This window comes from Leptidea sinapis, chromosome 13, assembly GCF_905404315.1.
Source record: "Leptidea sinapis chromosome 13, ilLepSina1.1, whole genome shotgun sequence".
Taxonomy (NCBI): Eukaryota; Metazoa; Arthropoda; class Insecta; order Lepidoptera; family Pieridae; genus Leptidea; species Leptidea sinapis.
Window position 1 is genome coordinate 4,116,625 of NC_066277.1, and position 26,013 is coordinate 4,142,637.

The 26,013-nt window shown below is 34.6% G+C and overlaps 2 protein-coding genes and 1 long non-coding RNA gene across 5 annotated transcripts; all 3 read right to left on the reverse strand.

The window, feature by feature from the left end:
* Nucleotides 1-590: 590 nt before the first annotated feature.
* Nucleotides 591-9,890, reverse strand: LOC126967763 (translation initiation factor IF-2). 2 transcript variants are annotated; one of them, XM_050812441.1, is made up of 5 exons: nt 9,430-9,890; nt 8,774-8,908; nt 6,975-7,284; nt 6,540-6,710; nt 591-4,848 (listed from the first exon to the last, which is right to left on the reverse strand). In XM_050812441.1, the coding sequence occupies exons 1-5, from the start codon at nt 9,731-9,733 to the stop codon at nt 3,441-3,443; spliced, it is 2,328 nt and encodes a 775-aa protein (XP_050668398.1). In that variant the 5' UTR covers nt 9,734-9,890; the 3' UTR covers nt 591-3,440. The 2 variants fall into 2 exon arrangements, with proteins under 2 accessions (XP_050668398.1, XP_050668399.1); XM_050812442.1 differs by having other exon boundaries at nt 9,434-9,575.
* Nucleotides 9,891-14,429: 4,539 nt separating this feature from the next.
* On the reverse strand, nt 14,430-15,401 carry LOC126967797 (39S ribosomal protein L18, mitochondrial). Of its 2 annotated transcripts, XM_050812498.1 has the most exons (3): nt 15,303-15,401; nt 14,999-15,217; nt 14,430-14,892 (listed from the first exon to the last, which is right to left on the reverse strand). In XM_050812498.1, exons 2-3 carry the CDS (start codon nt 15,160-15,162, stop codon nt 14,541-14,543), a joined length of 516 nt encoding a protein of 171 aa, XP_050668455.1. In that variant the 5' UTR covers nt 15,163-15,217; nt 15,303-15,401; the 3' UTR covers nt 14,430-14,540. The 2 variants fall into 2 exon arrangements, with proteins under 2 accessions (XP_050668455.1, XP_050668454.1); XM_050812497.1 differs by having other exon boundaries at nt 14,999-15,357.
* Nucleotides 15,402-18,483: 3,082 nt separating this feature from the next.
* On the reverse strand, nt 18,484-19,997 carry LOC126967801 (uncharacterized). Its single transcript, XR_007730077.1, has 3 exons — nt 19,839-19,997; nt 19,022-19,289; nt 18,484-18,938 (listed from the first exon to the last, which is right to left on the reverse strand). It is a non-coding gene; the product is annotated as an uncharacterized LOC126967801 (long non-coding RNA).
* Nucleotides 19,998-26,013: the final 6,016 nt, after the last annotated feature.

The window sequence follows — 26,013 nt, forward strand, 5'->3', positions numbered from 1 at the left end:
TAAATATTAAAAAATATATGGCGATTGCCGGAGATTTTGTCTTTGATAATTATAATTCTAACTAAATGCATAATATCTTTTAGATATCTATGAAATATATTATTGTTAATAGTGAACGATAGTTATTGTGATGTAAACATAACGTAGTGATATTAAAACCGCTTGCAGTTCTACTGGCGTTCCCGATCGATAAACTTGACACACGCACAAAAAAGGTTTCCCGCGTTTTTTACGCGTCCACCGCAATCCGGGGCCGGTGACAAAAAATTTAAAAACCAACCACTTTAATCACTGGCACTCAATGATCACTTTTCGTTGCGTAACGCGTAGTTACAGACGCGGCTCACAGTAGAAGCGAGGCGGTACTGACGGCTGGTTCGTAGACTACAGTGTACAGGACGCAGCCGGCAGCGTACGATCTATTGCCTAGCGTGGAATGGAGGGTGGCGCCCCGTCGGGGGCCAATTGTTCGGCCGACAGATGCGAGTGATACGGGTTATGACGTCACGACGCTCATTGATGCCGGCCGGCGCACTATACACAGCTTCCGCGTTCACAAACGCACCCAACCACAAATAAAACAACTCACATTTCATACAAACTTTATTTAAATCGAAAAATAAAGTGTACACTTTCGCTTCAGTTATATAGGTAAAATTTGTTTTGCAACACCCTTAACGTTACCAATACATGCTATAACCACCAAATCTATTTCCATTTCAAGGCCGCCTGCTTACCGCCAACAACATTAACTCTGTAAACTTAACATTCAATAAAGTTGCGACGTCGAACAAAACTGAATCTATCGAAATACATGTGAAAATTCCATCAAATAAGAAAATTTATTTGTTAGCAGTTTTTAGTGCTTGTGTTATTTTATCATCAAATATTTAGTAACTAACTCCAAAACTTCATCCAATATTAGTGGGTAACATTGTTAAAAAATTACAAAAATTTTATAAACTACGATTTCTTATTGGCAATGGAATTTCCATACTTCACAAACGGACCGAGCACTTGAGTGCAAAAAACTAAAAAATTCACTAAGATCTTTACACAATTTATCTTAACAAATTATATTATATTCTCTTTTACAGCTAATTATTACACTGCGTATAAATTTACTTACATTTTAATAAAAAAATACATAATATCTCATTATATCAAAGAACATCTCTATCTAGGTATTTGATTTACTCGGTAACAAAGAGGCACTATATACTTCATTTTAATTTTTAAACATGCTTCTAGTCTATGTACAACTGTACATAACTGAATTACAATAGATGACAATAATTATCAACCGAAAATAATAAGACAAAAAAATCATTAAAATTATTAACCTCAATTATTTTTATAACAAATTTCATTTGTAACGCAATTTACAGGTTCAACAATCTCGTTAAAAATACAAATAAGTGTATTTGGTTTTCAATAACACATCTATGGTTTAACAATCACATTAGTTGTTTACTTTCAGAGTAAATATACATATACAGATCAGAGATAGAAATAACTATTATTGTTTAATATTAAATTTTCGGTTCAATTTTAACAATGATGTATCACATACTCTTTATATTATAGATAATTTTAGGCTTCTTTTAATAAAGACCCCTCGGAACGGTATTTTCTTATGTAGAATGCTAATAAAAAAAAAAGAATTTTGGTGTGAAAATTTATGAACGATGCGGGTTCGAACTCGCGACCTTGCTTTTACCACTGAGCCAACCGTTTCAGTGACATATCGTTGATAAATCTTGTCTTGTTCAACTCTCAGGCTGTGGCTTCATCTACAGGATCTACTTTACAGTTAGCCTGTACAACCCCAATATTCGCATATTAGGAAGTAAATTTAAGATGTTGCTCTTTCAAATCTAAACAATCAAAGATTGTCGCGGTCGCGGGTTCGAGTCCCGCATCGTTCATAAATTTTGTAAATTTAATTTGTGTAATTAATCCCAGAAGTGAGGGTTATCACTTTAAAAAAAATAACAAATTGCTTAGAACTGATAGATTTTTTTATTTATTTGTTTTACGGTCCTTCTTAGTCTGTACTTTTTTTGTCGACCAAGCGGGCCCACTGCAAATTGCTCAATTTCACTCACTTTTGAATTTCTTCGCAGATGTATGTAGGATTCCGTTTCCGTCAAAAACGAACAGAAAATAGGAAATACGTTGGTACGTACGTGGCGAAAATGTTGCTGGAGTAGGAATTTCAATTAACATTGTAGCTTTTTTTTATGAAAATAAGGGACGAGACGAGCAGGACGTTCAGTTGATAGTAACTGATACGCCTTGCCCATTACAATGCAGTGCCACTCAGGATTCTTGAAAAAGCCCATTACTTCTGAGCGGCACTATAAATGCGCTCGTCACCTAGAGACAAAATGTTAAGTCTCGTTTTCCCACCAATTTCAATAGCCACGGCGCCCTTCAAACCGTAACAGAATAATGCTCACACATTACTGCTTCACTGCAGAAATAGGCGTCGTCGTGGTACCCATAATCTACCCGGCATCCTGTGCAAAGGAGCCTCCCACTGGTAAAATCGCATAGTTTATTTGGCAATACGGTTAACTGAAGTAAAAAAAGTTCTGTGAACAATCTTATGTTTAGAATGAATACTTTACAAAAATCGGTAACAATTACGAGTACCAAAAGAGGAATTACAGTAAAGAAAGTGACACACCATTGTTAATTAATGTAAATATAAAAATACAATTAGAACGGCCTGTTCCAATGGAACAGATATGGGCGAGGCAAACCAGTTATTGCTGTATAAAAATATTAGTCTCACTTCTAAATGTTCTATGCAATATCATATATTCTCATAATCTATTTTCATAATAAGAAAGCACTGTTGGTACAATACAAAATCCTCGTTGCATTTCCTAGCTACAAAATAAACTGTCATACCTTCTGGTATTACTATCCCAACAATTATATGTAGCCTCTGATCTTTCAAAATCCTCATGAAAATCAAATTTTCACATTGGCCTTAATATAAATGCAACACTATATGTTATCTTTGTGTTACAAATATTGATAAATAAATATAATATATGCATTTGGGCTAAAGATTATTCGTGTGGTCCACGTATTACGTCTTATAAGTAAACTAAGCAATAGGCTTTTGTACTATTGTTTAAATCTGCCACGATCCGGGGGCGATCTATGTATAAACAAAAGCTATAACTATTAACAAAAGGGTCAATAGGTCTACGCTAAAACTAAGAATTAAACCGACACGTCGCCGACCTTCGATCCGTGAAAGCGATAAAATAAAATAAAAATAACAACAGAAAATGTAACCGTACACGACGCAGTCATCTTTGGATCGCGAGACCGAACGTAACACAACGAACTAACAAACAAGTTCATAGAGCACTTTGGCAGCACTAACAAGGCACCGTGTGACTGTCGGAACGAAGGAACTATTACTTCGCTAGTCTTCGACGCAAACGATTGCGCAGCGCCAGGGATGGAGCCCAGGGGCCGGAGGCGCGCTTGCCGATGGGTCGAGCGCACTTGTCGGGCACCTTGGGCGGGTCGGGAGCGTCGTCGTAGCGAGGACGTTTGCCCGGAGGCTGCGCGGGGGAGTCGGTTTCGTTTCTGGAGCGCAGCGCTCGCGGGCGCGCGGGCTCGCCGGTGGTGGAGTGCACCTCGGGCTGGCTAGGGTCGCGGCGCGGGCGAGGGCGCGGCGCGGGGGGGGCGCGAGCGGCGGCCGCGCGGCCCCTCCCGCCGCCGAGGTTCTCCTTGGAGCGGCCTAGCTCCCGCGCCGCCGGGGACCGCCGCGTCGACCCCGGGGCGCGCGGACAGTTTCCCGCCCGGACTGACTCCTGGCGCCCTTTCTGCGGCGCGGGCGCGTGCTGCGAGCGAGTGGACCGCCGCGCCTCTTCCCCCGCATCGCCCGAGCCCGCTTCGGGGCGCCGCGCTTGAGGACGCAAGTCGCGTCTGTTCAAGATCACGACCCGCTCGAGCGGCTTCGCGACGGGCGACCGCAAGCGAGTAGCGGCTTGCCTGGTCTGCGGCCCCGCCGCCTCGGACTCGTGGTGCGAGCGCAGCACCCGATCATTAGGCGTCGCGTCCCGTTTAACATCCCGAAACTTCTTCGCTCTCGACCGCACCGGCCCCTCTGTCGGCGAACTGGATGAAACTTCATTGATCTGTATACTGATGTTATCGAGCTCTGACTCCGCTTCGACATTACTCTCTTCCGGTGGCAGTGATTGCCGGGCGATAATGGGCCGCACTACTTCAACGGTCTCTTCGGGGACAACGGTGGCAGGAGGTGGTGGTGATGGTTCGTGAGATTCGACTGTCTCTTCATTTGTACAATTAACTATTTCATTGTACACTTCCGATAATGTATTCACAACTTTAGTTCTATTAAGCAGACGCGCCATGAAATACGACTCGGCGGGGTTGCCATAATTTGTTATTGTCTCAGAATCTTCTTTCGACTCATTCGTACTTTCATTTTTGGCTCCCACAGAAAATCTCCCATCAATGGTGGTGCATGGTGGTAGGGGGGTGTGTTCAGAGGACTCACCATTTTGGAGAGGCTTATCTTCATCTGAATACCGGGTCATAATGGTCAAACCATTTTCAGGCACTTGTCTGTTTTCAGTTTCAACGGCATTCTCAGATTTACTGTCATCTACTTTGTTTGAAGAAGCAGTTGTAACAGCTGGATGTGAGGAAACGGCAGGATTAACTGTTGACTGTGCCTTTTGGGTTGCTGCAGTTCTTGATCTTAGAACAGTTGCTCGAGGGGGGCCTGGAGGATCTAACATAAGAGTGACCACTGAAGTATTATCAGCCCTCATCCGAGTGTTTGACCACCTAAAACAATAAAATGTTGATAATACACTACAGGAATATTAAAGACTTTGTTTCCTTTGAAGATGTCCCAGTATACTTCAGACTCGTTCTATCGTAGATGCCCGTTGCGTTCGCAACTAAAGTTTTATCTCAACAAAATGTTTAAGTAGGGATAACAGAGAGAGTTGTCATACTGAAACATGCAGGGCAAGCCTGTCAGCCATTAAGTTGGAATAGCGACAACCCATTCTGTGCGGACGCACGCCAAAAAAGGGAAGATATTAGTTGGATAAGTACAAAAAAATTAATTTATACAAAAAGAGCGAATGTGCACACTTTTCACAAAAAATATGCCTTGACTCTCAGTTAGAAACTGTATAGAGATACTGAACTTATTAACCAAAATACATTCTAAATCCTATTTATCTCCAGTTATGACTATACATTTACGGGTATCGTTTAAGTCGTAGTTTAATTATTAAGTATTAAATTTAAGATATTATTTTATACAGGTTTTAATTCTCAATAATTTTTATTCAGTAAAGCAGCGATAAACAATCTTTTTAATCTTTATCTAAGTTTTGTAATCTGCCATTTATCTCACATTCTCACTATTGTTTGATGTTGTTTAAAAGAAGAATAACAATGATTGAATTATTTTTCGTTATTAAATTGTAATACATGTAATAACGTTTTCAGTTCTAGCTTCTTGCACTTCTTCTCTATATAAACTGTCACTGCCATTACACCATCATAATATCTTTCATGTGATACATGACAATATGCACACAATGTGCTTAAAAAGACATCCAAAGATTTTATAGATATCCTCTATTTATTTTATAATAACGTGATATTTTATGACGTACGATTAACGAAGAACCATTTATCAGGCAATGATCCGATTACTATCGCGACATGTAGACGAACGCGCATACATGTATAAAATATTGAAACTGTCAAATTATGACACGCCATGGGTCGTTTAGAGTTTAGACATATGACTATAAATAATTTAGTATAAAAACTGCTTCAAACTATAGTTAAAAAATATAAGTAGAACATCTTCTCTCATCATCTGCAATAGAGAGGCGACACGAGTGAGTAGAGGCATAGTGGTGTGGTCAGAGTACTCTGGTCGGCTAATCTAAAAATGAACCCTCGCCTATCATCTCCATCATGACTGAAAGACTACTGGCCAAAGGCTTCCCCCAAAGACATCTATGACAATCAGGTATGTGCTATCCTCATCTAATCTATCCGGGGGATCTTAACCAGATCATGGGCCTTCCAACACTAAGTCTTGACGTGGCCGTTTTCAAAGACTTTACGGCCCAAAGGCCGTCTGTCTGCTATGTCCCTGCCCACTGCCACTTCAGTCTCGCAATCATCCGGACTATGTTGGTAGCTTTGGTTCTTCTATTAACTCCTCATTTCTGATTTGATCTTGCATGTTGATTGCTGATGTATAAATAAAAAGGAAAACGAACAAAATAAATTCAAAATGCAAAAATACTTCACAGTACTGTATGCTTATCTTGCAGCCATTTATATTATACAACAAAATTAGTTCTCTGAATGCTCACGAGTGGCACTTCCAAGACGCACAAAAAAAATTAGCTGTCAAACATATGGAACAACCTGTCCAGTGGTATTTATACAGGTCAGTGATGGCACACAATTTTTAACAATCTTTAATAATAGTATCTCACCTTTCAAGAGCTTGATCCACTAGGCTTTTAGAAGGATTCAACCAGTCCCTTGGCTGGTTACCTACTCCAACTAAGGCAGCTTCGTTATGCTTCTCTGTGGAGTGCACTAAACTCACAGCACCTTCCGGTGTCATCATGTTCCACAAGCCATCAGTTCCAAAAATTAGACATCTGAAAAATATTTGAGCTAAATCCAATGAAACACCTTTACAATTACAAATGTGTAATATCTAATGACATTTCTGGATTTATATTATAACTATTAAGACGTAACTTCAGATTGTCCCCTTGAAACAATTATGAACAACAATAATTAGTTAACTTTTATTAAATTTATTTAAATATATTTCAGTTGATATTATTTATAAGCCTTAGAAACTTTTATTGCTTATACAATTGTTAATGAAAATGTGAAAGAATAATGCCAGAACTCACCTAAACTTGGCTGGGTCAATGGTAAGGACACCAACATCAGGATCTGGACTAACTATAAATTCATCATTATTTGGATTATAGCTCCATAGATCACCAAGTGATCTTGCAACAGCCAAAAATGGTATCTCATCCATTGGGGTGTTCTTCTTTATTGGCCCTTTGTGACCGGCTCTGGGCCTATTCCATACTACTCTTGGTACCCCTGCTTTTGACACCACTTTGCCACCACATCTCTCAATCCTCTCCATTTCACTAATGGATTCAGGTTTATGGTCAGATGTTAACGGTTTTGCCTCCCATTCATCAGAACCTAATAAAACAAAGAATTGCAGTAATATTAGATATAATTTATTTATTTTCAAAAACCTTATTATGTTTATAACTAACACATATGGTTTTTGGGGGAAAATCCAGGAAACTGGGAATCATTTATTTATTATGTTTTTTTCCACATAATATTTACAAAATACTACATAATAACAAGTCCACATATAGTAATAGTCATCCACATTTTTCACTGTGGATGAAGATGGAGGGTACTCCCTCCATCAAGAAAAATTACCAGGTACTAATATTATTAATTCATTCTGAGTGATAGTGTTATAGTGTGATGTGATAAAGTTATAGCATGATTCAAAAAACAAAGGATATTTCTTCATGGTATTTGTATAAATAAATAACAATGAAATTAACATAGAAAAACGTACAATAAAGTACTATAGATTTCTTCCTAGCCTTAATTTTGCAATGTTCAATCATATAAAGATATTTTTTATCTCCAACTGTTATTGACTTCTTTCTTGTACTAATACTTAATAATTACTGTAAGTAAATTTTTTTAAGGATTGGAATGTGAGGAATAACAAGTATGCTGCAAACAACTATGGCACACAATTTAAACTATAGAGTCATAACCTTATACTGGTGTATAAGGTTTATAAACTTACAAAAAAAAAGAACTTGAATTGTCAATGTGTGTGTTAGATAGTGGTTTAACCTTACGAAATTGCCAGGCCCCAGGGCACTAGATTTCAAAATCGAGAGTGCTGTATGGCACACTATTCCGTCACCAAGTTGTAAGATGGTTTATTTTGCATGGTTTTATAGCTTGTTTCAATAGCTTTCAGATACATTGAATCATCCCAAATATAAGCAATCTATATTAATACACATTAAATAATAACAATTTAGAACACTGCACATGTGCCAGAATCACACCGATCTTAGGCATAACACATGCGATCAGAGTTTCCCAGAATGGAAAGATTAATATTCAAAATACTCAAGAGCCAATGCTGACTATATATATGTCAATCAAAATCAGTTATATATAGTAATATTAGATTCACTTTCATTTTCTTGCTGTATCTCTTGTTTTCTCTCACATGCCTATCTAATGCTAGTATATTGTAAGTCATAATAAATAAATAAAATTATTATAAGATTAAATTGTTTGCTTGAGATATAAATCTTGTTACTAAGCATATTTCAATAACTAAAGTACTATAATCTTTATAAAGTGATTTATGTAGTTAAAATAAGATAATTTATACTTATATAGATACTCTCTTGACGATATTAGACAACAGATAAAAACAGGCCAGGAATATTAGTTTAGTGTGCGGGACAAGCTATGTCTTACACTCATGATTTGTATGACAATTGTCTTAGTTGTGTGCATTGCTCAAAATTGAGGTTAATTCTAAACTGAATTATTTACAACATTTTCACAGTTTATCTAGATTTATTAATGATCTAAGTATTAAAATATTATCACGGAATATTATTCTTTAACTAACCTTCCTTTTGGTAACCCAGAACAATAGCGGAATCACCAACATGTCCTACATAAATCTTGCCTCGTCTTATAAATGCAATACTTGCCGTTGTTCCAGCTGTACTGGGTAAACCTGTCACAGTTTTTGGCCATTTCTCTGAAAAAGGTTTGATAAATATTACTAATTCAGAAATAATCAGTTTTTTTTAATCCAGATTAATCTTCCAGAAATATATATAGTAGGTTTATTGATCAGTAACTTATAGTAATGTTTCTAAGATAACATTTGGTCCTGAATGTGATAATACATTTTTATAACTTAAAACATTGACCTTATTTTGCATGTTTTGGTAAGAGGGAACTTGAATTCTCAAAAACCAAACTGGTCATATAGCTTTCACTTCAGCAATGTGTGGGGTTTTAGAAACTTATGCAATGTTTATTTTCCTTCTACAAACTTATACATAGTAACAATGTTTACGTGTAAAAACAAAGTTTCGGTATAATCTTACTTTTCGTTGACTCAATGCCAAAGCAATCGAAAAAAATATAATTGGGTCCATGAACAACAACAAGGTCAAGTCATGTCTTGAACGAGATAGATAATGTTTTATTTTCTATTGCTGTGGGTAGCATTTAATAAGTTAGAAAAATAAGCGTTCGGGTTTTGACATTTACCTACTTCTTTCCACATGTTCAAGTGGGTCAACATATAACCATTGCGAATGGCTTTCAGTACGTCCTCGTCATTGTCAGACCAGAAATGACGCTGTTTTACAATAGCGTCCATCAAATGCTCCTTTGCAAAAGCAGCAGCTTCTCCACCACCGTGGCCATCGTAAATTCCAAAGAAAGCATATTCAAGATCTCTCTCATCTTCGGTTTGTTGATACGCAACGGAAAACAAATCTTCCATGTACTTTCTCCCGCCTTGACTACAGTGGCCTGTTACGCGCAAGTTAACACCAATGGATGCAGGCATTTTGTTATCATAACACAAAACTAACTAAAATAAACTATATTTATCACATAAAAAAAAGGTTTCCACTTTCCACATTTTGCATTTCAATAGAAAATGCTGCAATACAAAATGCAAATCGTAGTGAAGCGCGACTGACTAACTAAAGGTCACGTGGCCATATTGATTACTATACTGTAGATATCTCGTTCACTCTTACAATTATAACAGTACGCTAGAAAAAGACAACTTCATTCGCTCGCAAATAGACGCCATTTTTCCATAATAATCATTCCGCCATTTTAAGACCAAAGAGAAGGACTGTTATTAAAAATTAAATTGACGTGCCTATGCTGTCATTGAAATAATATTGAATGTGTATTCTAATAGGTATTCAATATTTCATTGATCATTTTATGAGTATGTGAAGAAAAATGATTCCTTTCCATAATCTAATAAATTTTGGCCACAATGCTAAACTTCTCAAATAATTACTTATGTTTGTAGGCTATTTTTGAAGTGAGGAAACATTTTAATAGTTTTTATAGCTAATTTGTTATATTTTTGTAAAATTAACTTTACAAAAAAATACAAATTTAAATATTTTTATTCCAAATAGGATATTCAAATAGAATCACTTATTGAAAGTCAATAACTACCACCCATTCCAAAGGGATGCCTCAGACCTGAGAAGAACGGGCGCAACAAACTTATCGGGCTTCTTTTTTTTATAAAAATATGGTTACAATGTAAAATCTTACATTACACTTTATTATTTAATAGCCTGTGGACGGTCTTTCTATTCCCAATCAGTGGTATCAATAAGTGAGTCGTTAATGTTATGGTAACCTTTACTCACCTACCTTTTAACAATTATTTTTAATTTTGTAATACATTTGTATTGAACATTATCTGGTATCTTGTTGTAAAAGCATATACAACGCCCCATACTAGACTTACTACTTTATGCTTGGTCCTGGTGCTAACACTATGGTTATGACAGTTTCTAATTTCTAGCCAATTCACCTAGTTAGGTGCCTACTATGTGCATACCACGGACTAATATGGTGCATACGTAACATTATCAAGAATATATTGAGAGGCAATAGCCAATATGTTTATTTCTTTATATTTTGCTCTCAAAGATTCTTTAGGACTATTTATGGCTATTCGGGCTATTTAGGTTATAAGTAGCGCGAGTAGCCCTCTCCTGCAGTACAAAGATGGTATTGATATCGGCAGTTTTGTCCCATAGCAATATACCATAAGAGATAATAGTATGAAAATAAGTAAACTAGTCGCTCCGTATCTAAAAAATAAATATGCTGCAGAACTAGTTTATTGCGATGGACCAACCATAGTTCCCTTTGCAAATATTTGAGGGAAGGAGGTGACCCAGCACACGCCACCACCGCTAGGAGGGCCACAATAAAAAGTGAGATGCATACACATGAAAATACAAAATTACAACAATGTTCACAAAGCAAGCCCACTAAACAATTAGACATTATGCTATTACGGTAGATTTTTAAAAAACAAACAATATACTGATATTCATATTACATTCATGAGATCCAAATATGATAAATTATTAATAAATGGACCAGGAGCATCTATTTTACATACTTTTTTATCTTCTTTAATAGTATAGTAGGCTTTTTGGATAAGGCGATTCTTTATATATTTTTTGAATTTGACAGGAGTTTAACGTGTAGTATTATTTGAGATTCTATTAAAGAACTGTACACTTACACATACAAATGAGTTTTGTATTTACTGATCTTTAAATAATCGAATTCAGAAGGTCGATGTGAATCGCAGGAGATCTCCTGGGACTTCTCTTGTTATCGGGGTACCACAAGTGTCTTTCCTTATCTTCATGAATGATCTTCCTTATCTTTGGGTTATTGTTATCAATATACTATAGGACATAATACTGTGAAAATAACTAAAGTTAACAAGCCCTTGCTTGCCTATTTGTATTTATACATTTTATTTCGTTGGGGTCGAAACCATGTGTTAATCAAAACACTGTGACAGTGTTAAAACGGCGATCCGTAGATGACGCTGCTGGTCTCAAACCGGAAACACAGAAGTCAATATTCTGGTTCACCAACACAATATATCATCAGGAGACCCATAAGCTTGTTTGCTTCATCTTGAAATTTTTTTTTATAAGAAGCGGCTACTAATCAGAATGTGCTATTGAGCTCATGTAGCATTTGATGAACTGTTGAATGGTGCCAGTACTCGGCTGGAGAAAAACATTGGCTAAATAATTTAGTATGATTATTGAACCTTTACTAGTGGGAGGTTCCTTTGCACAGGATGCCAGCTAGATTACGGCTACCACAACGGCGCCTATTTCTGCCATGAAGCAGTAATAATTAAGTGTAAGCATAATTGTTTTTAGGTCTGAAGGGCGCCGAAGTTGGTGAAATTACTGGGCAAATGGGACTTAACATCTTATGTCTCGAGGTGACGAGCGTAATTGTGCCGCTAAGAATTTTTGGGTTTTCAAGAATCCCGAGTGGTACTGCATTGTTATTCAATTACCATCAGCTGAACGTCCTCCTTGTCTCGTTCCTTATTAACATAAAAAAAAAACGGTAATTGAATTCTGGGTGTGCAGTAGGTACACTGAATGCTGCTGTATGGCAGTGGATAAAAGTTTCAGATAATGATGCACGAATACAGAATACCAATGTCACTAACACTGTTCCTCATGATGACCATATTATAAGGAAAAATTATACACATCATTTTATTTGATAGACAATCTAAAGAACCTTGAATTCAAATTCAAATATTTTTATTCAAAATCACCTATTGAACGTCAAAAACTACCACCCACTCAAAAGAGAGATAGCCTCAGACTTGAGAAGAATGGGCGCAATTAACTCAGGGGGCTTTTTTTTATTATAAAAATTTGGATTACATTAAACATTTATAATTAAAAAGCCTGAGGGTATTCACTTTATTTTTCCCAGTTCGTGGTATCATTTAGAAAATCGTTTATGCTATAGTAACCTTTCCCACACAAACATTTTTTAACAATTCTTTTAAATTTCGTAACACATTTGTTTTGTACATTTTCTGTGATCATATTGTAGAAGCATATACATCGCCCAACAAAGACTTACTAACTCGACCCAACCAAGTGTTTGTTCCTCGTGTTAACATTAGGAATGTCACAGTTTCTAGAAAATTCCTCAGTGTGCTTATAAACATACTATATATGACATTATCCAAAATGTATTGAGAAGCAACAGTCAAAATGTTTATTTCTTTAAATTTTTCTCTAAATGATTCTTTAGGACCTTTAAGATCTTTAAGAGGGCTCGCGAATAGCTCTTCTGCAGCACAAACATGGTATTAATATCGGCAACACTGCCCCATAACAATATATCATAGGACATAATAATGGAATACCAATGGATACAAATATATTAAACACTGATGGGATAGAAGCCCTAGGATGGAATCAATCAGCTAAGTCAATAGAAACTTCAGCAACAAGGCCCCTATTTTGAATTGAATCAAACATTGATTTGCTCTAAGAAAAAAGTGATTCACTTGATTGTATGAAATGTGCAGTCATTGATAGCCGAAATCCATTATGTTATAAGCAACTGTTGACTTTCAAACTAAGCCGGATTATACTTCGTGGCCAATTGTGATACTACTATTTCAAACTTATGTCAAATGACTGCATGTTTCATACAAAATACAAATAAATTTAAATTTTTACTCAGGCAGTTCAGTTCTGTCTTGTGAAATTGTTGTTTATCCTCAAGCAAAAGTTGTGTATGAATATTTATGATTAAGTTGTTTACATTCTCATATTTGAAACAACAACTAGACATGGCGAAATTATTTTTAGAAAGAATCAAAATGGGCAATGTTTCATTATTACCAATTGCCAAGTAAAACTACAAATTAACTTAGTTCATAGTTACAGTGGTCACACATTCTTGAGAAGGTGAAGTGTTGTTATGTACCTACATATATTTATATTATTTACAACAACAATATACCTATATTATTTACAAGTTTAGTGTGAGCCACGCAAATATTAATACCTACCTTCAATATTGAAACCATTTTTAGTTGGTTTATTTTATGCCTAAGATTGATTTATTTAAGTGTAATTTGTTTTTGTTAAATGTGTAAGCATTCTTATCCGTTGGAAAGAGAGGTCTTCCCTAACACAGGTTCTGCAAACTTAAAAGGGAGGCCCTTCAAATACTATTTACTAAAATGCTAAATAAATAAATTTTTTATTTTGATTATTTTTGACCAATTTATTAAAAAACTGATTAAACACTAAATAATATTTTAATTAAAGGGTTAAGAATTGGTCCAATATATTTTTGATTATTTCATTAAGTCAAAATTTATTTTTAAAATTAATTTACCTACAATAATAGGCAGACTATGGTAGGTAATAGTAAGTGACCATTTATTTGGAACTCTATAGGGCTCCTACTCTCAGACTCTAGTAAGTCCTAAGTTTTCTTTTTACAGTAATACAAAGATTTTAAGGCAAAAAAGGATTATTGAATGTAGAACAATCGTCTTAAAGGGGTGCCTATAAATGCAATACATAAAGTAAAATTCATACCTACTAGAGCAACTGGATCTCAATACATTACATGATGCTAGTGTTCATTCACTGGTACATCTACCTAACCTATTGGAAAAACCATAAAATAAATACTTCTTTTTAGTGTTACCCAATAATCTTTTAATCTACAAACAACATACAGCTAGCTATATTACAAATTAATTATTCATTATTTTAACAACTAACTTTCACATAAAAAAATCATTATTCTTCTGTCACATCCCAAGGCTTTTCAGGCCTGTGCATATCCCAAGGCTGTGCTTTTTTGAAAACTTCGGGTTCCTGTAACCGAATACCTCCCTTTTCAATTTCCTTCAAGAAATTATGAATTTTACCTCCTTCGAGTGGTTGTTTGTCATAGTACATTTCAGATATTCCACTTTCAAGACATCTTTGAGCAAAGACACGGCCTAAGTTAATGTATGCACATGTGTCTGTTGTACTATAGAGCTGTTTGCGTAGTGCCCACTCAGATGTTTTAGCCTCAATAACCGGCCCATTCACATAATGTACAAGTTGTGCTGTAACAGTTCTATTTGAGGGTGTTACAATCAATCTGAAAATTTTGTTTTAAATAAAATAAACATCGAATCAAATAACTATATGAAATATCATAAAATGAATATAATTTAAGGTACAGAATCCACAAAAAAAATACAAACTTGTGCCAAAATTTTCGACCAGGCTTATCTAAATGATAACCATCTGGTTTGCGCCCAATTCTCATACGTTCTAAGTTTCTGGGATTTCTATTTACGAAATCTCTGGTGGTTGAATAGCAAAGCCTCGCTATTTGTTTTGACTCTTGAAATCCTGTTTTTAGCATGATTACGAGAAGAATAAAACAGGATATCAAATTTGAGCATCAAATTCAGCAGACACTAGGACAAATAAACAACCAATAATATAATTATTATTTCAACTTATTCTTTAAAATTGAGCTCTGAAAACTGAAATTGTTTTAACCTAGCTTTACTGCTGGTGCTGCTTTAGAATTCATCAATTCAATTCAACAAATCAGAAGACAGAATTTACAATTTGATTTTGATAGGTCTGTCCTGATTAGAATGTCTTGACTTTTTTCAAATTAAATTTGACAAGACATTTGACACTTGACAGTGACATACAAGATTTTAGTATTTTTGTACCTACAGATTTTGTCTAGAATCTCATAGACCAAGTACCTATAGTAACCAGACATCGGTTTGGCGTGGCCAACATGGGACAGATACCTAATACTATTTAAATAGGTACATACATTTTTTAATGCAACACAAGTGTGGCGACTTTGAAAAATAAATTACCCTAGTTTTTGGCTAAATTCGCCCACATACTAATTTCAAACCACGACATACATACTGATGGCATAAAAAATGTGTGTGACAAATTTCATTAATTTCAACTAGTAAATTTGATTTGCGTGTGATAATGCTAGAAACTTCTCTGAATGCAGTGCAACTTTGTTTCTATATCTTTGGCGTTGTAATTTGTTAACTACCCACTGCTGGATATAAGCTTACTTTTAGTTATTCACTACGGCACTGCCTAGTTATAAAATGCGCCGTCTACTCATTTATTTCATAATTTTAATACAGCTTCAAAGATCAATAATATTAAAAGATTTGATGAATACAGGTCTGCAATAACGAGAAAAGTATTAGTATAATATTATCGACATAATACCCTATAACAAAACGCTAGCTACGCCCTTGCTTATAATATTATTCTCACTACAGACCAACAGTCATACAGCAGTTCACAATGCATATTTATGAGAATAAGATGATATTATTTAAATAAAAAAGGTTTTAAATTTAATTATTGTTCTATTTTTTTACGACATTTACACTATATTCTTATATTTTGAGAGAGATAGATTAAATAAACTTATTTTCCATATATTTTTATCTAATTAATAATAATTTAGGTAATCTCAATTATTTTACAGTATTAAAAGAGATAGATATGTCACTAGTGCGCCGAAAATTAATCGCCTAAATGGAAGCAAGTGGCCCCTTTGGTCGTAGTCACTCTCTCGATACGAAAACGGTACGCGTTTGTTGTTGACAGAATTGCTTACAATTTGATATAGGTACAACATTAAAATGCCGTCTTGTGTTATGGGAAGATGCACTCCCAGGCTATGAAACAGTACTGGTTTTCAGCGGTACCCGTTTAACTCTGGTGATACAGTGCGATCTACATAGAATAAATATTGCATAAACTTGTGAGTTACATTGCCGATGACAATTTTTGACGGTTTGTAATTGACGAACAGGAGATGGAAGATTAATCCAGCATTGGTTTGTAGCGAAATCTTCTTCTAAACGCAGCATTATGGTGTTCTAAAACAGCCAGGCCGTTTTAAGAGGCTATTGTAAAATAAGTGGCATTGAAGTCCCCTAGCCAAGTCAATTTACTGTAGAGGTAGTATGGTATTTTGGTCTTTATTACGCCGAAAAGCATTAATGCAAAGTGGACTTGTATGCGGCCACTCATGTTAAGAACTTCGGCATTATAACGCATTTTAATAAGCTTAGTATCTTTACTATCGGGTACCTAAGCCCTATTATCTTTCATCCCAAATGCCTATCTCCTGCCAAGCGATGCAAGTTTATAAAATTATAATTAATTGTAATTTGTTATAAATGAATTTGGCGATAGCTTTACGGGCGGGAACGAGTGAACGAAGGAAGGCGCGCTTATACAAAAAAAATTGTTTAAATTATTGTTCATAGTGCATATATTTTTCATACTTGTAAATTGTTTATCCTGGTTTATAAATATTCGATTTTTGTATATATAAATTGTTAAGTGCGCTTCCCCATCGCCATGGGGAAGCGTACAGGTAAAAGGCCGAAGAACGGCCAGAGCGACGCAGAACCAGCAGACGAACTTCCCCTATCCGAATCCTCGGTATCTGACGCGGAGGTGACTGAACGTCTCATTGTAAGAAGAAAGGATAAAGAGAAGTATACCCCTTATAGAGCGACAAATTATTATAGGTTGTACGACGAAAATTCAAATAAGAAGGAATTTATTGTATTTCTCAATCGCAAGCAGGGTGAAGTCAAAATATCAGACAAGGACAGGTTGGGTCTGTCAAATGGAATCAGGAGGCATTGCGTATCGGGTGTGTTGCACCTGAGGTCCGTTAATGCTTTTAAAGTTGGTGTTACCTTTGACCTGCCTAACAATGCGAATGTATTTTAAAAAAATGAAAAGTTACTTAGCGAGTTGGAGATGGTTGCCTCAATTCCGGCTTCTGAAACGGAGGTCACTGGAGTTCTTACTTCTGTTCCCACTGATTACTCCAACAAAAAAATTCATCAATTAATTGCATCGAGTAAAAAAGTTATTGCTGTGAGAAGGTTCATGCGGCGAGTAAAGGACCCACAGGGTGTTGTCTCCTTTGTTCCAACGCAAACTGTTGCAGTCACATTTGCATCAACGTTGTTACCTGAGTATGTAACACTTGATCACTGGAGGCATGAGGTTAATGTATATGTACCCCCTATTAAACAGTGTCTACGCTGTATGAAATTTGGCCATATTGCTAAATTTTGTAGAAACAATGAAGTTTGTTCCATATGTTCTGACAATCACAATTTTAAAATGTGTCCAAAAACTTTAACAAAATGTGCCAACTGTGGTGGAGATCACATAGCTATCTCATCTACCTGTCCTCTGAAAAAACAAAAAATTGAAGAAAACAAAGTGAAGTCCCGTAGTGTTAGATACTCAGATCTCTTCAATGAATCTGCTTTCCCTCAATTAAACTCCAAGTATATTGACACACACCTGAGCAATCTTATAAAATCTGACAAATTTATGAACCTCTTGGTTGAAGCAGTTTTACAAATTTGTACGAATAAAGATAAGTTAACTATAAATTCAAATAATATTAAGGAAATTCTGAATAACACTTTTAGAAAAAAGACATCTAGTTAATTGTTATTATGGATACATTGAATATAGTGCAGTGGAACGCTCAAAGTATTATTAGTAATAGGTTTATTTTTACAAGGTTTTTATATGAAAATCATATCCATATTGCTATAATTTCGGAAACTTGGTTAAAACCACATCAGTATTTTTTAATAAAAGGCTATAACACAATAAGGAATGATTGTGGTAATAAACACAATGGTGTAGCAATTTTTATTCATAATAATATCACATTTTCTAACATAAATACATATTTTGATAGTGCTCTACAAAATGTTTGCATTAAAATTAAAATTAATAACAAAGAACTGAGCATTGTGAGTTTTTACAGTCCTTCCAATTCAAATCCTCCATTTAATAAAAACAATTTAAACAGTTTAATTAAGTCCATTCCAGAGCCAATGATATTTGCAGGTGATTTCAATGCTCATCACATGTTGTGGGGATGTGTTGATACATTGCCTCGAGGTAAAGATATTTTAGAGGTTATAGATGAGAATGGTCTTGTTATTCTGAATAATGGTCAAGCTACCACAATAGGATCTCCATCTTGGCGTCCTAATGCTCTTGACTTGACTTTGGTAACTCCATCTTTGGCTCTTTTATGTGACTGGTCAGTTATTGACAGTCCTCTGGGCAGTAGTTATCATCTCCCTGTAATAATAAAAATGGCAGTAAGTAGTGATAGTATTAGTTTGCAAAACACATTATGTAATAATCTACATTTGCCCACTCACCCTAATTATAAGCAGGTGAATTGGAATATGTATAGTAACTTAGTTGTTTCTTATTTGGATGATGTTAAATTTGACACTTTATCTTCAATAGATGCTTTTAATTCCTTTTGTAATATTTTACTTTCTGCTGCCAAGCAGTCAATCCCTAGCTGTCTGTTTTCCAAAAGTTCTAATAGTAATAATGTTACTAGTTCTTGTTCACAAAAATCTTTTAAATATCCTTGGTTGCCTTGGTGGAATCAGAGGTGTACAGAAGCAGTTTTAAATGCTAAAAATGGTTACATTAATTTTAAAAACAACTCCACTGATGAAAATTATGTGGAGTTTAAGAGATTGCGGGCTTTAAAAAAACTTATCTTAAAAAGTGAAAGAAGAAATAGCTGGATAGGCTTGTGCAATTCATTTAATCGTTGTACTCCTTTGTCTTCAATTTGGAAATACATGCGCAAATTTAACAAAACTTACATTCCTGACAGTGTGTTGAATGATAGTTGGATTCCAGATTTTCTACAAAAGTATACTTCTGACTTTGTATCAAATGAGTTAACTAACTATGTAAATGTTGTTAATGATAGTAATAAATATTTGATAGAGCCTTTTTCTTTACAAGAACTAAAATCCGCTTTATTTACTAGAAGAGATACATCTTTCGGTCTTGATACCATTCCATATATTTTACTCAAAAAACTTAATTGCCACAGTCTCAACATCTTTTTAAATAATCTTAATCGCCTATGGAAGGAGAATACTATTCCTGCAGAATGGAAAACAGACTGTTTAATCCCAGTTTTAAAGCCAGACAAAAATAAAATGTTACCTGACTCTTATAGACCTATAGCTCTCACGTCTTGTGTTGGGAAGATATTTGAGCAGCTTCTAAAACAACGTCTCGAGTTCTTTATAGAACAAAATTGTCTTTTGCCTAATAATCAGTTTGGTTTTCGCAAAGGTCGGTCTACTAGGGAGAGTATAGCGCAGTTACAGCTTGATGCGCATCAATGTTTAGCAAGTAATCAATATCTTTTGTCTGTATTTTTTGACATCTCAGGTGCCTTCATTTTTTTTTTTTTTAATTTATTTAGTGGCACGGGATGCAAGTCCATAGGCCAAACTTATTACTAAGATAACAAAGTTAAATTTTTCCTATAGTATTTACAATAAATTTGTACAATGGCTTGTATAACGATAAATTACACAAAATGTCTTGTAAAGTGGAAGGTGTCGTTTGCATTTTCTTCTTATCATCCAATGTTATATTTTGAATGTCTGCTGCTAAAATTAAACGATGAAAGTTATACTGTTGACAATTCATGACCATATGTTCTAAATCAGCTGTGTTATCTGTTGTACAGTGTTTACATTTACTCTCTGATTCTGGTATTATCTTCAGTTTTGCTAGGTGAGCCGGGGTTCTACAATGACCAAATCTCAATCGGTTTATAGTGGTAATAAAATTTCTATTATTGACATCCTTGTGTTTGTGATACCATGGTAAAAGCGGCGGGGTCTCTTGTATTTTAGTGTACCATTTTCCTTTTTCTCTGCTCATAAGTGTCCAATAACTGTGCCACAACTCTCTCAACTTTGTTTGTAATGTTTCATGATAGTCTGTATAAGGAACTTTTAATACTTTGCTGTGATCTTCATCGAATTCACCTCGGGTTGCTTTATCCACCACTTCATTACCAGAAATACCACTGTGGGAAGGTACCCACTTAAATGTAACAGATTTGCCACTATTCTTTAACTCTAATATAATTTTAGTAATATCAAATAAAATATAATTACAACATTGCTTACTTGACATATTGTCCAGAGCTATAATACAGCTTAAGCTATCAGAAACAATTAAAAAGTTTCTACTATTTACATCCTTTATGTACAATAAAGCTTTATAAATTGCATAGCACTCAGCCGTAAATATGCTGCATGTGGGATCAATCTTATAACATTTTGTTTTATTTATTTGAGAGTCATAATAAGCTGAGGTGACATTTCCTGCAACCTTTGAACCATCTGTATATAATTTGTAAAAAAGTTGTTGTCTATTTACAAAGCTTAAGAATTCTGACTGATTTCTAACTATTTCAGTGTCTATTTCAAAAAGATCATTACTCATACATCTAAAATCAATATTATACAAAGGTTTCATTTTACATGAATATACATTTATACATAAAGATTTTAAATTTAATATTAAGTTCATTATGTCTGGGATATGATCAGATATCAATTGAGTAGCATTAATGGAAAGATTAGACAGCAAACTCTGAGGAAAATCCTCTTTGGGTAGAATTCTATCTAAAACAAATTTATTGTTATTAGCTAATAACTTAAGGCCAAACTTATTGGCAATTTGTAACCTTCTCAATTTTAGAGGAAAAATGCCAGATTCTGCCTCCATTGCATTTATTGGAGTGGAGCACATAGCTCCTGTTATAATCCTGAGAGCCTTATTCTGGATAGAATCTAACTTCCTGAGGTAAGTAATATTCGTATTCATGTATGCTAAGGTACTGTAGTCAAAGTGGCTTCTAACAATGCTTTTGTACAGCATGGACAATATTTTAGGGTCAGAACCCCAGTGTACACCTGCCAAAGAACGCATAATGTTAAGCCCTTTAGAAGATTTTTTAATGATATTATTAATATGAGACTCAAACTTCAGTTTGGTATCCAACCATATTCCCAAAAACTTCTTTTCATTCAACCAAACCAATGGATTACCATTAAAATATATTAGAGGAGTATCTTGTATATTACCCATTTTTTTACTGAAAACCATTGCACCACTTTTATTTACATTAATATCTAGTTTTAAGTCACTATAAAATCTATGGATTTGGTCAAGTGAATTATTCAAGCATTGTACCGCACTATTTACATTCTTACTAACACTATACACAACTATGTCATCAGCAAACAAGAGACACTTAGCAGATGAGTTTGTTAAATATCTGTTAATTTGAGATGTATACAAGTTGTACAATAAGGGTGAGATAGTAGATCCCTGCATTATTCCTTTATAAATAAGCCTAGGTCCATGTAAAACATTATTGAATTTAATGAACATTGTACGCTCATACAGAAATCTGAATAACCATTTACAAACTTTGCCAGGTATTCCAATGGCTGTGAGAATCTCAATTAACACTAAAGGGTTAACATTATCAAATGCTCCATTAACATCAAGAAAGGCGCAAACTGTATGGGAATGGTTATGAAATGAGTTTTTGATGTCTGAAATTAAGGATGTAAAGCTTTCTGTGGCACTTCTACCTCTACGAAAACCAAACTGCTCTTTAGGTATGATATTATTTCTTTCACTATAATGTTCTAGTCTAAACTTTAACATGCATTCAAATAATTTTCCTATACATGACGATAATGAAATGGGCCTGTATGAGTTGCAATCATTTGCTGGTTTATCAGGTTTAATTATAGGGATAACACACTGTGTTTTCCATGAATCGGGGATAATTTCTGACAGCCATAAGTGGTTATATATTTTTAATAAGATAGTTAAAGCGTTAGGGTGAAGGTTCTTTATTAATTTGTATGTTATGCCATCAAGACCTGGTGTGGTGTCTTTCCTAGATTTGAGAGCAGTTTTAAACTCTTTCATAGTATAGGGTTCAGTAAGAAAGTAGCTATGAAGGTTACCAGTTGATTGAACTTTTCTGTGTTTATATCTTTTTCAGGTGGAGAGATAGGTGCTAGCTTATCTAAAAAAGAAGGTATCCACTCATCATTTATTGGAGCTTTTCTGTGTGAGATTCTTTTAAACCTCCGAATGTAATTCCAAATCTTGCTAACTGGTGTATACCTATTAAATGAGTCACATAATGAAGTCCAGCCTGCCTTCTTTTTCTCGGATATTAACCTTTTTTTTTGTGCATCAGCTTTTTTGTATTCAATATAATTATCTATTGTTGGAAAATGTCTATAAAAGGCTAATGCATTTTTACTTTTAAATACTGCCTCAGAACACTCATTATCCCACCATGGAACCGGTTTTCTAATTTTATAAGATTTTGTATTATTTGGTTTTTTAAGTTGAGGAATACAGTCTTGTTTAATATTGTTCAAAATGTCATAAAATTTATTGTAAAGATAAATTGAATCTTGTGATTCTAAGTTTATTTTATTGAATGCTTTTTCACTTAAAGTGTGATATTTGCACCAATCTGCCTTACTATATATAAAGTGTTCAGTGGGACTACCAATTTCATATTTTTCAATTGATGTTTGAATATCTGTTATTGTAGGATAATGGTAGCTACCCATTGGGTCATTATGTACTTTCCATTCACATAAAGGGGCTATATCAGGACTTACACATGTTATATCTATTGCAGATGGATTATGACTTATGGTACCTACTGTGGTTGGAGAACCTGTGTTAAGAATACAAAGATTGGACTCATCTAATAAATTGAAAATATCATTTCCCCTGGAGTTTGAAGAATTACAACCAAAGGCAACATGATGTCCATTAAGATCACCTGATAACATTAAGGGTTTGGGCAAGTTATCTATAATTTGCTTTAATTTCTTGCATTTAAAACGACCCCCTCTTGGAGGACTATATGCACATAGCATGGATATTTGGCCAATGTTGAGTTTTAAAATAATTGCAACTGTTTGTAAATGGTCATAGTATGGTGTTTGAATAACTTTATATTTATATGAACTCTTTATCAAAATAGCTACACCTCCATGACCATTAGGTCCGTTTTGAAGTATTATATTATAGTCTGGTATATTAAAGCAACTGTTTTCTTTCAACCATGTTTCATTTAACATACAAATGTCTATATCCTGTTCAAAAAGGAATTGTAGTAATAAAGGTTTTTTGTTTTTAACACTTTGAATATTAAACTGTGCTACTGTAATGTAATTCTTTATATTTTGATTATTTTTATTAGAGCTATGATCCATATTATAATAAATTTTTCAAGAAAATATCTTTTATTCTTTTTGTTGTAAGAGCTTCATTACTAGGTGAGTTGGCTAAAGAAACTAATGATTTCACAATGGCATTGAGAATAATTTCATTGTTTGCTATTTTTTCTAATTCTGTTTTATTATTTACTGCTATAGTGTCTCTTTTATTTGATGAGTTAGTATTTACAATAGACTTAGGGTTATTTACATTTTTTTCAATGGATTTAGATTTAAGTGCTGGAAAATTTCTATCATCTAAAGTATTGCTACTTATAATAGATGCAAATGTACGGTTCTGGTTTAATATAAGTGTACGTTTTTCTTCTAATTTCTTTAATTTTATTGGACAGTCCCTTGAAATTGCTAGGTGAGCCCCTCCGCAGTTGATGCAACACATGGTATCCATTGTACATTCTTTGTATAAATGACTGCCCGCACAAGAGGAGCACATTTGTGTGCCTCGGCACACTTTGGCTGAGTGATTAAACTTAAAACACTTGAAGCATTGAATTATTGGTGGAATATATGTAAAAACTTGGTATCGAAATAGATTTAAAAATACATATTTTGGCAAAGTTGTTGAGGAAAAAGTTATAGCTATTGTGGTCATTGGTGTTAACTTTTTATTCTCATCTTTCTTCATGAATCTTTTAACTGATATTATGTCTGCATCTGAAGTGATATTTTGATATATGTATTCATTGGACATATCAGTTGGCACAAATTTGATTAAACCCACCTTCTCAACCAGGTGGGCAGGTATGAAGGCTCTATATTTATATTTTGTTAGAAAACTGTCGTATTTTAAAAAGCTGTTTGCTGCAGCAGCTTTTTGAAAAGTTACAGCAATTTTATGTGAATTTATTCGGAATACGCTCGTTATGCCTTTCACATTTTCTGTAAAGAGTTGGGTAAGTTTTATAGGGTTTTTATTACCCAACTTTTCATCGTCCGTTGATGTAACATACACGGTATAGTCACTGTATGTGACATTTTCTAGAAATAATCTAGTATAATTTCTTTTAAAATAAATTTTATACTTATCGTTATTTCTCTCATCTCTCTCCGAAATCCGCGCGTATTTTCTTTTTTTGTCCGAAGACTCCCCATCGCCATCTCCATCACTTTGAGACCCCATTCGTAGATTGGGATAATTAATTTACCAAGAAATATGAATTTTATTTATTAAGAAATTTTAAAATGACCGCCTTGTTTGACTTCCCGCCAAAAAGTTCAGGTGCCTTCAATAGTGTAAATATTGCCGTGCTTTGTGACGAGTTATCAATGTTAGGGATACCAGGTAAAATAATAAATTGGATGCAATCCTTTTTGACTGACAGAAAAGTATATGTAAAATTTAATAAACATTTGTATGGACTACGACTTTCTTCTCTAGGTGTTTGTCAGGGGGGAATATTGTCTCCTTTAATTTTTATTATGTACATAAGACGATTGAACCTTATTTTGGGGCCAAATATAGTAAACCTACAGTATGCAGATGACTTAGTCGTCTATGTATCGGGAGTTGATCTGATTAATTTAGCCGCTACTATTAATAAAGCACTTGTAAATTTATATCAATACTTTTCTTATCTTAATTTAAATGTAAATCCAACCAAATCAAAAGTCTTTGTGATTGGTCGTAAACGCATCATATTGCCTCCCATTTTATACAATGGCATTCCACTGCCTATTTCATGTGACATAAAATTTCTAGGTGTAACATTTACTCCAAAACTTTCTTGGAAAAAATATACAGATAGTGTTATAATTAAAGCGAATAAAGCTTATAATGTATTAAAATCTTTGTGTGCAACGTCGTGGGGAGCGGACCCTAAAATATTGTTAATTTTGTATAAATCGCTTATTCGTAGTCATTTTGAATATGGCTTTCATTGTTTCGCCGCAGACAGCAAAATTGTTAATAGTCTGGATAAAATACAAAATAAATGTATGCGTACAATATTGGGTGCACTTAAAACTAGCCCAATAGCTGCTATGCAAATCGAGGCCAACCTTCCTCCTTTGTGTATTAGATTTAGTTA

Coding starts and splice junctions, on each gene's coding strand:
- LOC126967763 (XM_050812441.1), bottom strand. CDS start 9,733: ATGCCTGCATCCATTGGTGTTAACTTGCGCGTAACAGGCCACTGTAGT. Junction 6,711..6,974: donor ATTGACCCAGCCAAGTTTAG/GTGAGTTCTGGC, acceptor AATATTTTTCAG/ATGTCTAATTTTTGGAACTG. Junction 4,849..6,539: donor GTGGATCAAGCTCTTGAAAG/GTGAGATACTAT, acceptor TTATTGTTTTAG/GTGGTCAAACACTCGGATGA.
- LOC126967797 (XM_050812498.1), bottom strand. CDS start 15,162: ATGCTAAAAACAGGATTTCAAGAGTCAAAACAAATAGCGAGGCTTTGC. Junction 14,893..14,998: donor GGTCGAAAATTTTGGCACAA/GTTTGTATTTTT, acceptor CAAAATTTTCAG/ATTGATTGTAACACCCTCAA.